The sequence below is a fragment of the Paramisgurnus dabryanus genome, chromosome 7 (genome assembly GCF_030506205.2).
Source record: "Paramisgurnus dabryanus chromosome 7, PD_genome_1.1, whole genome shotgun sequence".
NCBI classification, from domain to species: domain Eukaryota; kingdom Metazoa; phylum Chordata; class Actinopteri; order Cypriniformes; family Cobitidae; genus Paramisgurnus; species Paramisgurnus dabryanus.
Genome location: NC_133343.1, coordinates 32,191,032 through 32,206,069, shown reverse-complemented (window position 1 = coordinate 32,206,069; position 15,038 = coordinate 32,191,032). Strand labels below are relative to the sequence as shown.

Sequence of the window (15,038 nt, the reverse complement as noted above, 5' to 3'; positions counted from 1 at the left end):
TTGGTGAAAGTATAAAACATCAGAAAGCTGCATCACTGAGTCATTGTGTGTATGTGTGTGTGTGTGTGTGTGTGTGTGTGTGTTGTGACCTTGTTAAGATCCCACTAACAACAACAGATGGGTTTGCTATTGTGATCCCTGCTTGAACTTGGCTCTTTTCACATATCTGCACACTAAAATGTGTTGAAATTCCCTGTATCCAAAGGGAAGTTAGTCATTTGTATATTGAAGAAATTTCCTACATGCATAAATATACTGTAGCATGCTTAACTATTTACTATAGTTAACTGTAGTAAAAATCTTAAATGCTATATAATAAATAGTAAATCATCCTAGTGCTGAAAATGTACGGTCTTGTTATTTTTGCGACGGACCTAGAAATGCATATGCAACAAGGAGTTTCCCTTTCAGACGCAAAACGTATGGGAGGAGATTATTTAAATGATTCATGCAACGTGATTTACTACCGTTTGTGGTTGCGATATTACTGGTATTTGCGCTCAAAATAGGAGGCTTGGCAGAGACAATACAAGGCAGAGGATTTTTTCCACATGTAAGAGTTTATTTGTAATGCCAGAAAAACTATTTTTGCCAAGCCACGCTTGGAGGAGAAGTAACACTACCAGGATTTTAAAAACTTCAAAACCTTTTTTTTTCCTCTGGTTCTTTTCAGTGTACCTTGGCTTCATTAGCTGGGATTTCACACATTTTCATCTGCGATGTCCGTGGTGCTGAACTCAAGATCAGCTTTGCGTATTTGCGACCCTGAACTAATTTGCGCTGCTCTTAGTAGATTGCGTTGGTCATTATGGAAATCAGCTGTTGTGCCCGTGTTATTTAATTTGTGCCTTAAATAACCCACAGACATTACCACTTCTACATTTTTGGAATAGGAATGCATCACCTGTCTTGATTTTAATATTGACCTGTGGTTTGTGTGGAAAACGAAAAAAAAAAAAAAACATATGTTAGGGGCCATTTCCATGTATGCAGAAGAGGCATGTCTTGTTCAGTTTGATACCCATTATAAATTATCTCGTCAATTAAGAGAAAACATTTGCATGGAAAAAACATGTTCCTGATGAGTTTTTATGGTTATCTGTAATGCCGCGATTGTCCACTAGATGGCACTTACCCAAATTATAAAAACTGAAGGAAAATTTATTTACTAATTTTACACTCCGTTTATGTTTTGATAATCGTTCTGAATCTGATCCCTAACAAAATTCCTTCATAAAAATGCAATTATTTCAGCTTTTTGCTAAAAAAATACCCATATTTAAGAGTTTATAAGCAGAGAAAAAATATAGATAGGATGAAACGTTTTTTTTTCCGCGCTATATAAATACATTTGAATTGAACGGAATATTTACTAATGTTCATCAATTTACTATAGTAATATACATAATACTATAGTATACATTTACAGAGTGTAGTAATTAATAGCATATGTACTACAATACACTACAGGTTACTATGATAAATACTATACACTACAGTATGCATGTTCTACAGTTATTTTTCATATGGGGTGATATTACAAAATGAATATCAGTGAGTAAGAGCATGTGCATACATTAATACATGTCCCCATGGAAACCTGTGTGTGTGTGTGTGTGTGTGTGTGTGTGTGTGTGTGTGTGTGTACACTTACTAGGCAGCAGAGTCATTGAGCTGATACTCTCTGGAGCGAGCGAAACAGCCCTGCACTCCTCCATCAGCCCATAGCCTGTGGATCACATTGGCCAGATCATCTGTCAAGATCCCCTGCTCTTCTGCTGTTGCAGACAACGCAAATAGCTGCCGAGCATCATCCTGCACAAACACACACACATGCATGCACATGCATTCACACACATACACAAGATATGCTGAGATATAGGGTGCTAGTTCACTGGAGGATAGCTGAGAGACAAAGTAACACATATATTTCACCCGACACAAAAGTGTTGTGCCAGTACTGCGGTTCAGCGATGCTTTTAATACCTCAATGTTTTTTTATTTAAAATACCATCCCATGCTATTTTACTTGTATTGTATGACAAAGAAATGACTTTCAAGCAGTCTAAAATACTTCCAATTGTGGAAATGCCACACATGCGCATCACTGATATCAGTGCATTGAAATGCATCCAACATATATCCAATACACATGACATTCTTAACTCAAAAGATTACTCGATCAGCATTAAACTAATGTATGCAAATCATATCAAATAAATATCGGTGTGCAGTTCACTGACAAAATTCCAGCATGATCTCTATTTGTCCAGGTGTGCAGGATTCTCACCACTCTTCCAGGATCTCCGTACTCTATCTTGAGGTTACTCATGGCTTTAATAATGGCCATTATTGACTGGATGGTGTTGCTGTAGACCACGGCTCTATATTGCTTGCATTCATCTTCTGAGTAGCCATCTTCATGAATGATTCTGAACGGAGAGTTCAACACACAGATTAAAAGATAAAGGGCTGTCAAACGATTAATCACGATTAATCGCATACAAGATAAAAGTTTATGTTTGCATAAACAAGTATTATATTTTTATATATTTTATATTATATATAAATTATACATAAATTAAAATTAAAAACACACACATATATTATGCAAACACACATTTTTATTTTGCATGCGATTAATCGTGATTAATCGTTTGACAGCACTAAAAATATAACAAAAATAATTATAAACAAACATTCTGCTTTGTAAACAGCTCAGCACAAATACATGCATAAATAATCTAACATGTTAAGAGATAAATGTTGTGTATTAATAATGAAGAGGAGGAAGAGGAGAGTTAGTGAAGCGGGGTAACACCACTGGGTCTGTGCAGAAGATCACGCTGTACAGAAATGTGACTTGTCATCACAAAAATCGAAGTCAGAATAGAATATGAGTTTCTGTAAAATCCTATTTCATTGTTATTCGTGCTGTTATAAACATGTATATAAACATATAGCAGATGAATGTCATGTGTATGATCTCTTCATCTGCAAAGAGCTGATTCTCATAAAGAGACATTTTGTCTGGTTTTATCTACCTGATCAAATGTTTGATTTAATCAATCGATATGAAAAAACAAAACTCTTTTGATGTTGCAAAAACTCGTGAGGTATCTACATAGGGTGCATTTTAATTTTGCCGCTTGGCAAGAAACATTGTTCCCAAATTCAAAGACGCAAAGAGAAGCAATCCCAGACTCAGCAATAACACATAAATATACAGATGGTAGGCGAACGATTTTTTCGACTTACTTCATCTGTTTCACAATGGTGCTTTTTCCTGATTCACCTGCACCTGCAAAGCAAAAAGAAAAAGTGTGATTCATAATGCAGAGCAAGCTGTCGAATAAATAAAAGCTCTCTGGATGCACATAGAAAAATACTTTATATCTGGTCCTAGATGCTGATGGGTCAATATAGTCATGCTTAAGTAGACACGGTTGTTTTAATGAGAATTTGTGTCATTAACGTTTAAATTATGCAAAAACCAAAACAACAGGGCTAAGGCCCTTCAGTTGTAACTATAATCATTAATGATCCCATTATAAATATAATGCATATCATTTTACGGTCCGAACTCTCTCGCTGGCCAAAAACAAGCTGAAATATTTGATTTGTGATATAACCTAAAGCTTTGGCATTCACACCCCGCACAGATTTTTAGGCTAATGCCCCTCATTGAAGCTTTACCAAAACATCTGCTGAAAAAGTAAGCCATGTGAAAACCTGATGTGCCGATATGTGTGGATATCAGGCAAATCTGAAAACGAAAACTGCCTGTGTGCTTTGCTCATTACAGTATGCGGTAATAACCATGTCTGTCGTAGTCTAAAAACAGCTTTCCTTGTTTCTAAAAACGCTGAGAAGAAGAATTTAGACCTCCTAACCAGCTCTGCGAGGTGGACGTAGTCATTAAATTATTTTTAGTGGACAGAAATGATAAATCATCTGGGTTGCGCTCAAGAGAGAAGAACATAAGAGATCTTTAATGGCTTTCAGTGCAGTATATCGGTCATCACATCAATTTGTCACATCATTTGTACTGTAAGATAGCAATTTTTTAGATGACAAACATTAAAACTTTGAAAGCCAATCAAAATCCTTTCGAATTCAATGGGCTTACAGATTTATAATGTAAGATTGCAGCATGCAAGCTTAGAACAAGCATAACATTATTGTCCATTGTTGTGAACACGGATAGTTATCATTACAGTTATTGTTCTTGGCATAGACTGTAAAAAAAAATGGACGACTTCATTTCCAATGCAGAAAAATGATGCCAAAATCTCCCAAAAATGCCTGCTTATGCATTTGGAGTCAAGTCTGTACAACAGTGATCGTGAGGTGGAGCCGCTGTATCAAGGTCCCGCCCACATTCCTGTTTGACTCAATCACAGACATACAAATTTTGTCGCCACACTCCTTCTGAATAGCATCTTTTCTATTTTTTTAAGCTATGTTTTTGGGGCTTTTGTGCCTTTATTTAGAGAAGAAAGGTTCGGGAATCGAACTTGGGCCGCCATGACCACAGGCTATCGACACAGACAAAATATAATGTTATAATTAACTGAATTTATGTTTATAAATGGTGTTTGTTCATTTATTTTCAACCTTTTAAAAATAAACAAATTAAATAAATGTAATAAATATAACAAATAAAACCACCAAAACCTAAATATGAAAAATGTGACAAACAGTAAGAAAGTAAACTTTACCGTTGCATGTATATGTAAATGACTCGTAGATGTAAATCTTCACAACAGTAGTAGTCTCTGACACATGGTATATAGCCTACATTCATTTCTGAAATCGCTTACTTAATTTCATTCACTTCTTTCCCATATAGTGGACTTATAGGGAATAGTGAAGGAGGACCAAGAAAACTATGATACAATGATAGAAATATTTTAGCTTAAAACTAAATGACACAACAAAGAGGAAAAAACTAACAAATGCAAATCAAAAATGCAAAATATGTCTAAAAATGCATCCTCCTTCAATTTAATTATAAATGTTTTTTTTGTGAATGGTGTAAACTGCTCTCAAGCTTTATATTTGGATTAATTATTGACTTTTATTGTTACCTGTACTACAATATTATGACTGTACTGTGTATTGTCCATTGCACTTTGTACAACGAAAAAATCTGCCTTAGGAAACAAATATTAGCATTGACCTCTCATTACAGTAACTCGGCAGATGAGACACAGATCATGTCGTCCCCACAGATATTAATACTCACTAATGGCTTAATGAGAAAGTGGCAATAACTGATTCTTAAGAGACTCCAAGAAAAACAATTCAATTGTTTGTGCACAAACCACGACACACCACAGAGGGCAAAACCGTGTAATTGGAGACAAAGAGAGTGTTTTAATGCACACTGGACCTATTAACAAACACTAAATGTTTTCAAGCTTATTCATTTGGTGCAGGGCATATGAACAGATATGATAAACAGAGACTTGTAATGAACAAATAACATCTAATTAAAACTTCAGACAGATTAAAAACTTGAAGAGTTACATTAACTTTTCATTAACTACTAAGCAACTTCACTACATTATATAATTTTATATGTTTTGTTGAATTCAAATTCGAATGGTGCGTTAACACCAGATGCGAATGAAGTGTAAAGCACGAGTGATTTCCATGTAAAGTCAATGCATAGACGTGATAGACATCCTGCGGCGCGAATGCCGCGATTTGCACGCAGTGAGCATTTCGTGCGTCATTTGCGAGTGAAATTAGTGATCAAATTTGCGCCACAGGATGTCTATCGCATCTTTGCATTGACTTAGCATGTAAATCACTCATGCTTAAGGCTGCAAAGTCACGAATTACGCGGCCGAATGACGTGCATTTCGAACTCTTTTTGTAATGATGTATGACAAATACGGAGTTGTTATGCTCCCTGAACTGTGCTTTCACCCTCCACTTCCGTCATACTTCACTGCAAAAAGTGTGCACACTACGATACATATACATATACATATACATATACATATACATATACATATACATATACATATACATATACATATATATATATATATATATATATATATATATATATATATAAGTTAACAGATGGGTGTTAGCATTGCCCCACAACCTCGACACAACTACTTCCTGTTTCCGTTACCAGAAAAATTAGACAAACCTTCAGGTTATGATTTAGCTGCTACAAAGGCAAAGTGTGTGTGTTTGTGTGTGTGTGTGTGTGTGTGTGTGTGTACCTGGTAATTATCACGTCGTGGGGACCAATTGTCCCCACAAAGATAGGAATACCAGTGTTTTTGTGACCTTGTGGGGACATTTTGATGTCCCCATGAGGAAACAAGCTTATAAATCAAACAGAATGATGTTTATTGAAAATGTGAAGTAGCTGAATGGTTTCTGTGATGGCTGGGGTTAGGGAATGGGGTAGGTAAGGGGAATAGAATATACAGTTTGTACAGTATAAAATGCATTACGTCTATGGAATGTCCCCACAAAACATGGAAACCAGAATGTGTGTGTGTGTGTGTGTGTGTGTGTGTGTGTGTGTGTGTGTGTGTGTGTGTGTGTGTGTGTGTGTGTGTGTGTGTGTGTGTGTGTGTGTGTGTGTGTGTGTGTGTGTGTGTGTGTGTGTGTCATTTTTAATAACAAGAACAATCTAAAGGTCAGCATCTCCGCTCTGGTTCCTTTTACAAAACATACGTCTTTTGAGCGCTGATGACAAAAAACCTCAGCATCTCCAGTCTCATAATTCATTGTAATGTCTCTGATGCAGATTCATACAGACAGACAGCAACATCCCGCTTATCTTGTTACTGTCAGAAACACTGACATGAAGCTCTGCACGAGACAGGAAACCTGGACTGCCTGGAAGAAGAGACAGTAATTTGTGATTTTCTTGGGAAATAAATGATGATAATAACTCAAATCCAGATGCTACACAACCTGTAACTTCACATTTTAAACTTGAACTCGCTTTTATTTTCCACTCGTGTTTGCTCAATTGGTAGAGCATTATATTAGCAGCGCAAAGGTTGTTAGTTCGATTTCTAGGGAACAGACATACTGATGATTGTGCCTCGAATGCACTGTAAGTCACTGCTGTTATGATAAAATCCGTAAATGATCAATAAGACCCAGGTCGTATACTCAAATATTTTGTGAGTTTTAAATATTATTTAAAGGGACATTCCACTTTTTTGATTTGTACCTTTTTTGGAATCCATTCAGCCGATCTTCGGGTCTGGCGCTAGCACTTTTAGCATAGCTTAGCATAATCCATTGAATCCGATTAGTCCATTCGCATCGCAATAAAAATAACCAAAGAGTTTCAATATTTTTCCTATTTAAAACTTGACTCTTCTGTAGTTACATCGTGTACTAAGACTGACAGAAAATTAAAAGTTGTGATTTTCTAAGCAGATATGGCTAAGAACTATACTCTCAAACTGGCGTAATAATCACGGACTTTGCTGCCGTAACATGGCTGCAGCAGGCGTAGTGATATTACTCACTGCCCGAAAATGGTTCCCTGCTATTGAAAGTAACCAAGGGGACTATTCTCGGACAGTGCGTAATATCACTCCCTTTAAAGGATTAATCCACTTTCCCAAAAAAAAATTCCCAATAATTTACTTACCCCAATTTCATCCAAGATTCAGTCGAGGCAAAATATCTTTATCGGACCTCAACAGTTTACAGTTACAATGCAGCTTCAAAAGGCTCTGAAACGATCACAACCGAGGCATAAGGGTCTTATCTATCGAAACAATCGTCATTTTCGGTAAAAAATGAAAATATGTACTTTTAAACCACAACTTCTCGTCTTGCACTAGCCGTGTGACTTGCCAGCGCGACCTTATGCATTATGTAATCACGTCGAAAGGTTACACGTTACATATGTGAAGCGTACACTTGCAGACCATTTTAAACAATAAACACAAAGACATTAATTGAAAAACAACATTGGAACCGTCCTCTTTCTCGACACTTGTAAACATTGGAGCATACGCATTTCACACCATTCAACGTGATTAAGTATTGTAATACGTAAGGTTGCACTGGCGCATCACACAGCTAGTGCAAGATGAGAAGTTGTGGTTAAAAACTGCTTCCAGATGGAGCGGCATTTACTACACATAGCCGTATTTCACAAAGAAGCTAGGCAAAATCACGTTCATAATCGAAGACGATATTCCACGATTATGAATGCGATTATGAATTTTGCCTAGCTTTCGGTGAAATACGGCTCTGTGTAGTAAATGGTGCTCCATCTGAAAGCAGGTGATAGCAGTTTACTACTTATCACCGAACCGGCTTTACTGATGAGACACGCATGAGAATCGACAACGTTTTTTTTCAAAAGATTTTTTTTGGCAAAAGATTACGATCATTTTGCTAGATTAGACCCTTATGCCTCAGTTGGGATCGTTTAGAGCCCTTTGAAGCTGCATTGAAACTGTAAACTGTTGAGGTCCACTAAAGTATGGAGAAAAATCCTGGAATGTTTTCCTCAAAAAAAAAAAAAAAAAAAAAAACTATCTCTGCTCGTCTGAACAAAGAAAGACATAAATATCTTGGATGAAATGGGGGGTGAGTAAATTATCAGAATGAAAATATGAAAGTGTGATGACAGTATTTCCTTTTTGCAAACAAAGAGCATCAAATGAGATCATACACAAAATATTCAATATTGTTAAATGATACAATATTGAATATTTAGTTTATGATCTCATCTGGTGCTCTTTCGTTGCAATACGGAAATACTGTCATCATTACATCATCCAGTGCCAAACTGTTTGACTACTATCATCTTGAATCATATTTGGCACGAGTATTCAATTCACAATAAAACTTTGGATGATGTATCTTTCATCTGAGATATGAATGCAATAATGTTGATGATGTAGCAGCACGAAGTGTCAAAATCCATTCATGTTTGAGTTCAAAGAACAAAGCAAAGGCCGTAATGAAACATGACCAGCGATAGATACCATCCAGCATTCAACACAATCTGAAAATGACCATGTCAAGAGACCCGTCTTGTCATTTAACCCACTATTGAATCCTGCCACCGGGTAGCGTGTGTGCAGTGAATCCTGATGTGGAATAAATAAAAGAACGGTGGGGAAAGTGGGTCAGGAAAGCCGGAGACGCTTAGCGGTATTGCATGGTGCAATGCGGTGGAGCGCGAACACGGTGACTCTCAATTCACGCGCGCCCCTACGATCCAGTCTGATGAGAGTTCGTATGATGCCGAGATACAGCGGCGTGAAGATGTAATGCTCAAATCACAGCGGATTGATTTCATTTACACAGATGTCAGACTTAATCTGATGTTTAAGGCAAACAGATGGCACCTGATAAGACACTGCTCCTGTTGCAAAATCAAGCATGTCATATTGAAATTGTACGGGTGAGCAAATAAAGAGTAAATAAACGGAGGACTTAATCCAAACTGAAGCATGTGCTTACAGTGGATTAGGCTTTTATCCAATAACACTGCAACGTAAAAAAAAACCACTACTTCATGTACTGTGAATGATTCTTTAGTGCACAAATCATTATAGACCAATGAGACTGTAGTTAGTGTTACTATATTAGTAACAGTAGCTGTTTTATTCATAAGGTTGCATACTGACATCGCTAGTGACGTGAGCCTTTCTAAACATCCTCGTTGTGCTCGCTCTTGCAGAAAGAACCTAAAAACATCAGCACACTATCGCACGTCTCAGGGGGGATCAGGCTGAAACCCACAATCTGATCTCTCATGTTCCTCTGAGCTCGGCTTAATCCACAGTGCCATCAAAAATGTGTGACACTATGTTGCTATCTTACTGTACACGCCAGTGTGAGAGCGTTTTAACAGGTTTTCTACTGTCCCACTACATACTTTTTTCATCTCCATGCCTCCCGTAACTTTGTCTGACGCACCCACCGCTAGCCTAGCTTAGCACAAACAAAGACTGGAAATAAATGGCTCCAGTTAGCATACTGCTCCGTGCTCCCAATAAGTGACAAAATTACGCTAACATTTCCCTATTTATATGTTGTGATCAGAGGCTTCATTGATTAGGCTCGTATCGCTTTGAGATGCAATGTGGCATCTTTAACGTGTCAATTAAGTGCACAGGGCCATAGCCGGCATCTTAAAAGTAAGGGGGACAAGGACATGTATATGTAAATAGTAAAGCAAAATAAAGTAAATTGTGACTTATTAGACCCATCAAATTTTCGATACAGTGGTCTACCAGTATTTTTTTCTTTAATTCAAGGTTAATTTGTTATGCAAATAAACTGTGAAAATGTGTGAAATGTTTCCGAATACAGTTTGGTTTGACTGTACACTCACCTAAAGGATTATTAGGAACACCTGTTCAATTTCTCATAAATGCAATGATCTAATCAACCAATCACATGGCAGTTGCTTCAATGCATTTAGGTGTGTGGTCCTGGTTAAGACAATCTCCTGAACTCCAAATTGAATGTCAGAATGGGAAAGAAAGGTGATTTAAGCAATTTTGAGCGTGGCATGGTTGTTGCTGCCAGATGGGCCAGTCTGAGTATTTCACAATCTGCTCAGTTACTGGGATTTTCACGCACACCCATTTCTAGGGTTTACAAAGAATGGTGTGAAAAGAGAAAAACATCCAGTATGCGGCAGTCCTGTGAGCGAAAATGCCTTGTTGATGCTAGAGGTCAGAGGAGAATGGGCCGACTGATTCAAGCTGATAGAAGAGCAACTTTGACTGAAATAACCACTCGTTACAACCGAGGTATGCAACAAAGCATTTGTGAAGCCACAACACACACAACCTTGAGGCGGATGGACTACAACAGCAGAAGACCCCACCGGGTCCCACTCATTTCCACTACAAATAGGAAAAAGAGGCTACATATGCATAAGCTCACTAAAATTGGACAGTTGAAGACTGGAAAAATGTTGCCTGGTCTGATGAGTCTTGATTTCTATTGAGACATTCAGATGGTAGAGTCAGAATTTGGCGTAAACAGAATGAGAACATGGATCCATCATGCCTTGTTACCACTGTGCAGGCTGCTGGTGGTGTTGTAATGGTGTGGGGGGATATTTTCTTGGCACACTTTAGGCTCCTTAGTGCCAATTGGGCATCGCTTAAATGCCATGGCCTACCTGAGCATTGTTTCTGACCATGTCCATCCCTTTATGACCACCATGTACCCTACTTCCAGCAGGATAATGCACCATGTCACAAAGCTCGAATCATTTCAAAATGGTTTCTTGAACATGACTATGAGTTTACTGTACTAAAATGGCCCCCACAGTCACCAGATCTCAACCCAATAGAGCATCTTTGGGATGTGGTGGAACGGGAGCTTCGTGCCCTGGATGTGCATCCCACAAATCTCCATCAACTGCAAGATGCTATCATATCAATATGGGCCAACATTTCTAAAGAACTCTTTTAGCACTTTGTTGAATCAATGCCACATAGAATTAAAGCAGTTCTGAAGGCGAAAGGGGGTCAAACACAGTATTAGTGTTCCTAATAATCCTTAAGGTGAGTGTATTTTTTTTAAAATATGATGTAATACAAAACAAATAATAAGAAATTGTGAGCAATTATCCAAATAATTATAACAAGCATACAAATAAATTTTCTCCACTGCTTGCATTCGACAGACTGCGTTTACGAGAATAATTATGCATATATTTGCATAAATATGTGTGTTTAAGCGCAAGATAACATGAAATTAGCGTTTGCGCGCTGTCATGTCCCACGTGTCCCTCGTTTGATCTACTCTCATGACAATGCGTCATAAAAACGATTATGTTCAACAGCCCAAATAAATACTAGTCTACTTAAAATCTATCTTAAAACTATTAAAAAAAACATAAAAGCATGTGCTAAACTAACAAACATCAACGTTTATCCATAACTTAAGAGGAACACCATTGAACACCAGTAGAAAATAACATAAGATTTGTTTAGTTGTTTTTATCATGAAGTGACTTGTATTCTTAAGACAAGTGAAAAATCTTGTTCATGCAAATGCGACCGTGTGTTTAATAATGAAAGACCTCCAAAGCATTGCAGTGATTCAGTATGCAATAAACCACAAATGGAAAGGTTTAAGTTTAATAATAAACATGGTTTAATCGAATGTGAAACCGCAATGATCTTCCTGTTTTTGCCAACAGGAAGCAAATGCAAAGCAATGTGCCAGCAGCACGTGTGTGTCATCTGCACACTTCATCATGCTTTCTCTACCCGGCTATTAATGTGAATCTCTTCTCGCCTACAACAACAAATTAATGCTGCGTCTCCATTTCAGACAAACAATTTCAACCAATTCACACATGACTTATCAAAGCTGACTGTTCACGTGCCGGCACTGAGAGAGGAAATCTCTCAAACTGAACTCGCTGTTTGTCTCCTGCTTTTCTCTCAATGCACCACAAGATGAAATATTTCCACCGCAGGTATTTTTTCTTGCTCTGCAGTTGCACAAAAGACGTTTGTTTCCATCTTAGGTTTGTACTCGCATGCACCACAAGCATGACACACACACACACACACGTGTATGCGTGTGTAACGTTAGATGTCAATCAGTGTTGCTTACAATACTATGACATAACCATCTAAGTTACAACCCACATCTCCAACCCGAGGAAAGGAAATTAATGTAAACAAGCCAGCATCTCTACTCGGTTCAAAAACTGAGGCAATGAAAAGAGCTATACAAATAAAAAATCATCTGAAACATAACCATAACATCCAGTGTTTAGATCTGAAGTGTTGCTATTATAAACGTGACTGCACGTAATGGCGCATAGGCCTACTCACAGATGCTATCAGAGTAACACTCGTCTAAAGCAATTAACCCTGTGAAGCTGGGATTTATACTGAACAATCTTAGCTGTTTAAAATTAAAATGCATGTTTTATAATATTTATTTATGTTTTAAATATTTAGAATATGATTTTTCTTACATTCCACTTTCATATTAATATTTCATATTTTTTATCTTAATATTCTTAAAAATCAAAGTTGTGTTCTTAAAAAGGAATTTGCATTATGCTGCTTTTTTATTGTCATATCTAATCAGTGACATAAAATGGTCTTTAAAAGACAATACTTTCGACTATCGCTATTTCTGGGGCAATTAACCGACCTATGAAAAGTAGCAACCGTGCAGGCCTAGTCATTGTTTACCTTGGGGTTTGTACCTTTTGCATATATTTGCAACTATGAACTAATACACACTAATGCTACGTACACACCAAACGCGGGGCATCACGTTACTCGCTCTAGATTACTTGCAGGATTTAACTTTGTGTCATGCGAATTTTCCGCTCAAGTTGAATATTTTCAACTTGGGCGAAGACGCGTTCGCGCCAAAAATATTGCCGTGGGGCGATTCAAATGACGCGTCTGATCGTCTTTGCATTGACTTTGTATGTAATCTACTCGCACAAATCGTTGAACTCACGTCTGGTGTGAACCCACAGTTGCACGCCAAAGGAAATGTAAAACCATAAATCGGACGATAGTTGCTCTTTAATATAAAAAAAGAGAATCTAAGAATCTCTCTATACAAACAAGCTAAGAAATTACTAAAATACGGATCTGGCAGAAACAGATGTGTGAAACCAATGCGTGTCATCAAGTGCTCATCAGACCTGTTAAAACCACAACTCAAATATCAGACATCCAGGGTTTGGTCTGATTTCAGATAATAATAACTGGAAAAATGTGATGATAAGTTTACCAAGAGTGCCACGTAGAAAGTCTGGCTGTGACTGGGACCTCACAGTCATTTACCCATGTCTCTCTCTCTCTCTCTCTCTCTCTCTCTCTCTCTCTCTCTCTCTCTCTCTCTCAGATTAAAGAGTGTTTTAGTCTTTATAGAGCAGCTACTGGCCACATGTGCTGAACATCTGCCCCCATAAACACTGGATTCAGCTGCTTCAAGTTTTCTCTTAAGGCACCTGAAAATAACAGGTCTGCTACAACGGGGATTTGAGCGAAATACATCCTAAAATTAGCGCCACATCTCAGTACCACAAAACCCAAAGTGAGAAGACGTGTAAAAGATGTAAAAGGTGTAAAAGACGATTTGCTGGGGGAATAACAGTGTAAATATATACGGCAGTGTGTGATACAATATGAAAGATGAAGGTTTTATAAAAAAAAAAAATCTCAAAATTCTCACCAAACACTCTGGAAAAAAATATCTGATTAGATTTTGCAGTTAAAGGATTAGTCATTTTCTTAAAAAAAAAAAAAAAAACAGATAATTTACTCACCACCATGTCATCCAAAATGTTGATGTCTTTCTTTGTTCAGTTGAGAAGAAATAATGTTTTCTGAGGAAAACATTCCAGGATTTTTCTAATTTTAATGGACTTTAATGGACCCCAACACTTGACAGTTTTAATGCAGTTTAATATTGCAGTTTCAACGCAGCTTTAAAGGACTTTAAATGATCCCAAACGCACCATAAGGGTTTTATCTAGCGAAACGATTGTCATTTTTGCCAAGAGAAATATAAAAAATGCACTTTTTATCTTTTAACTTCTCGTCTTCCTTTGGCTGTGTGACGTGCCAGCACGACCTCACCTAATTGCGTAATTGCGTAATGATGTAGAAAGGTCACGTGTTACATATATGAAACGAAAGTTTGCAGACCATTTTAAACAATAAACTGACACAAAGACATTAATTAGTATCATTCCACATACAACAATGTCGGAACGGTCCTCTTTCTACACACTTGTAAACACTGGGGCATAGTTTCGATACGTCATCCGTGACCTCATGACGTGATGACGTATTACGTGAGGTCGCGCTGGCACGTCACACAGCCAGAGGAAGGTGAGAAGTTGTGGTTTAAAAGTGCATTTTTTTTCTTGCCAAAAATGACAATCGTTTCGCTAGATAAGACCTTATGCCTCGTTTGAGATCATTTAGAGCCCTTTGAAACTGCAATTTTAAACTGCATTAAAACTAAGTGTTGGGGTCCATTTAAATGAGAAAAATCCTGGAATG

General features: G+C 37.5%; 2 protein-coding genes across 2 annotated transcripts in view; one reads left to right on the top strand and one right to left on the bottom strand.

Moving 5' to 3' along the window:
• gnai2b (guanine nucleotide binding protein (G protein), alpha inhibiting activity polypeptide 2b) overlaps nt 1–15,038 on the bottom strand; it is a 47,824-nt gene that overhangs the window by 8,605 nt on the left and 24,181 nt on the right. The window contains exons 2-4 of the mRNA XM_065279571.2: nt 3,259–3,301; nt 2,291–2,432; nt 1,655–1,815 (exon numbers count right to left, since the gene is read on the bottom strand). Coding sequence (XP_065135643.1) covers nt 1,655–1,815; nt 2,291–2,432; nt 3,259–3,301 — 346 coding nt within the window. The remainder of the gene's footprint in view (nt 1–1,654; nt 1,816–2,290; nt 2,433–3,258; nt 3,302–15,038) is intronic.
• The window catches only part of LOC141282386 (uncharacterized), a 219,013-nt gene that overhangs the window by 200,582 nt on the left and 3,393 nt on the right, over nt 1–15,038 (top strand). The gene's annotated exons all lie outside the window — the stretch shown is intronic.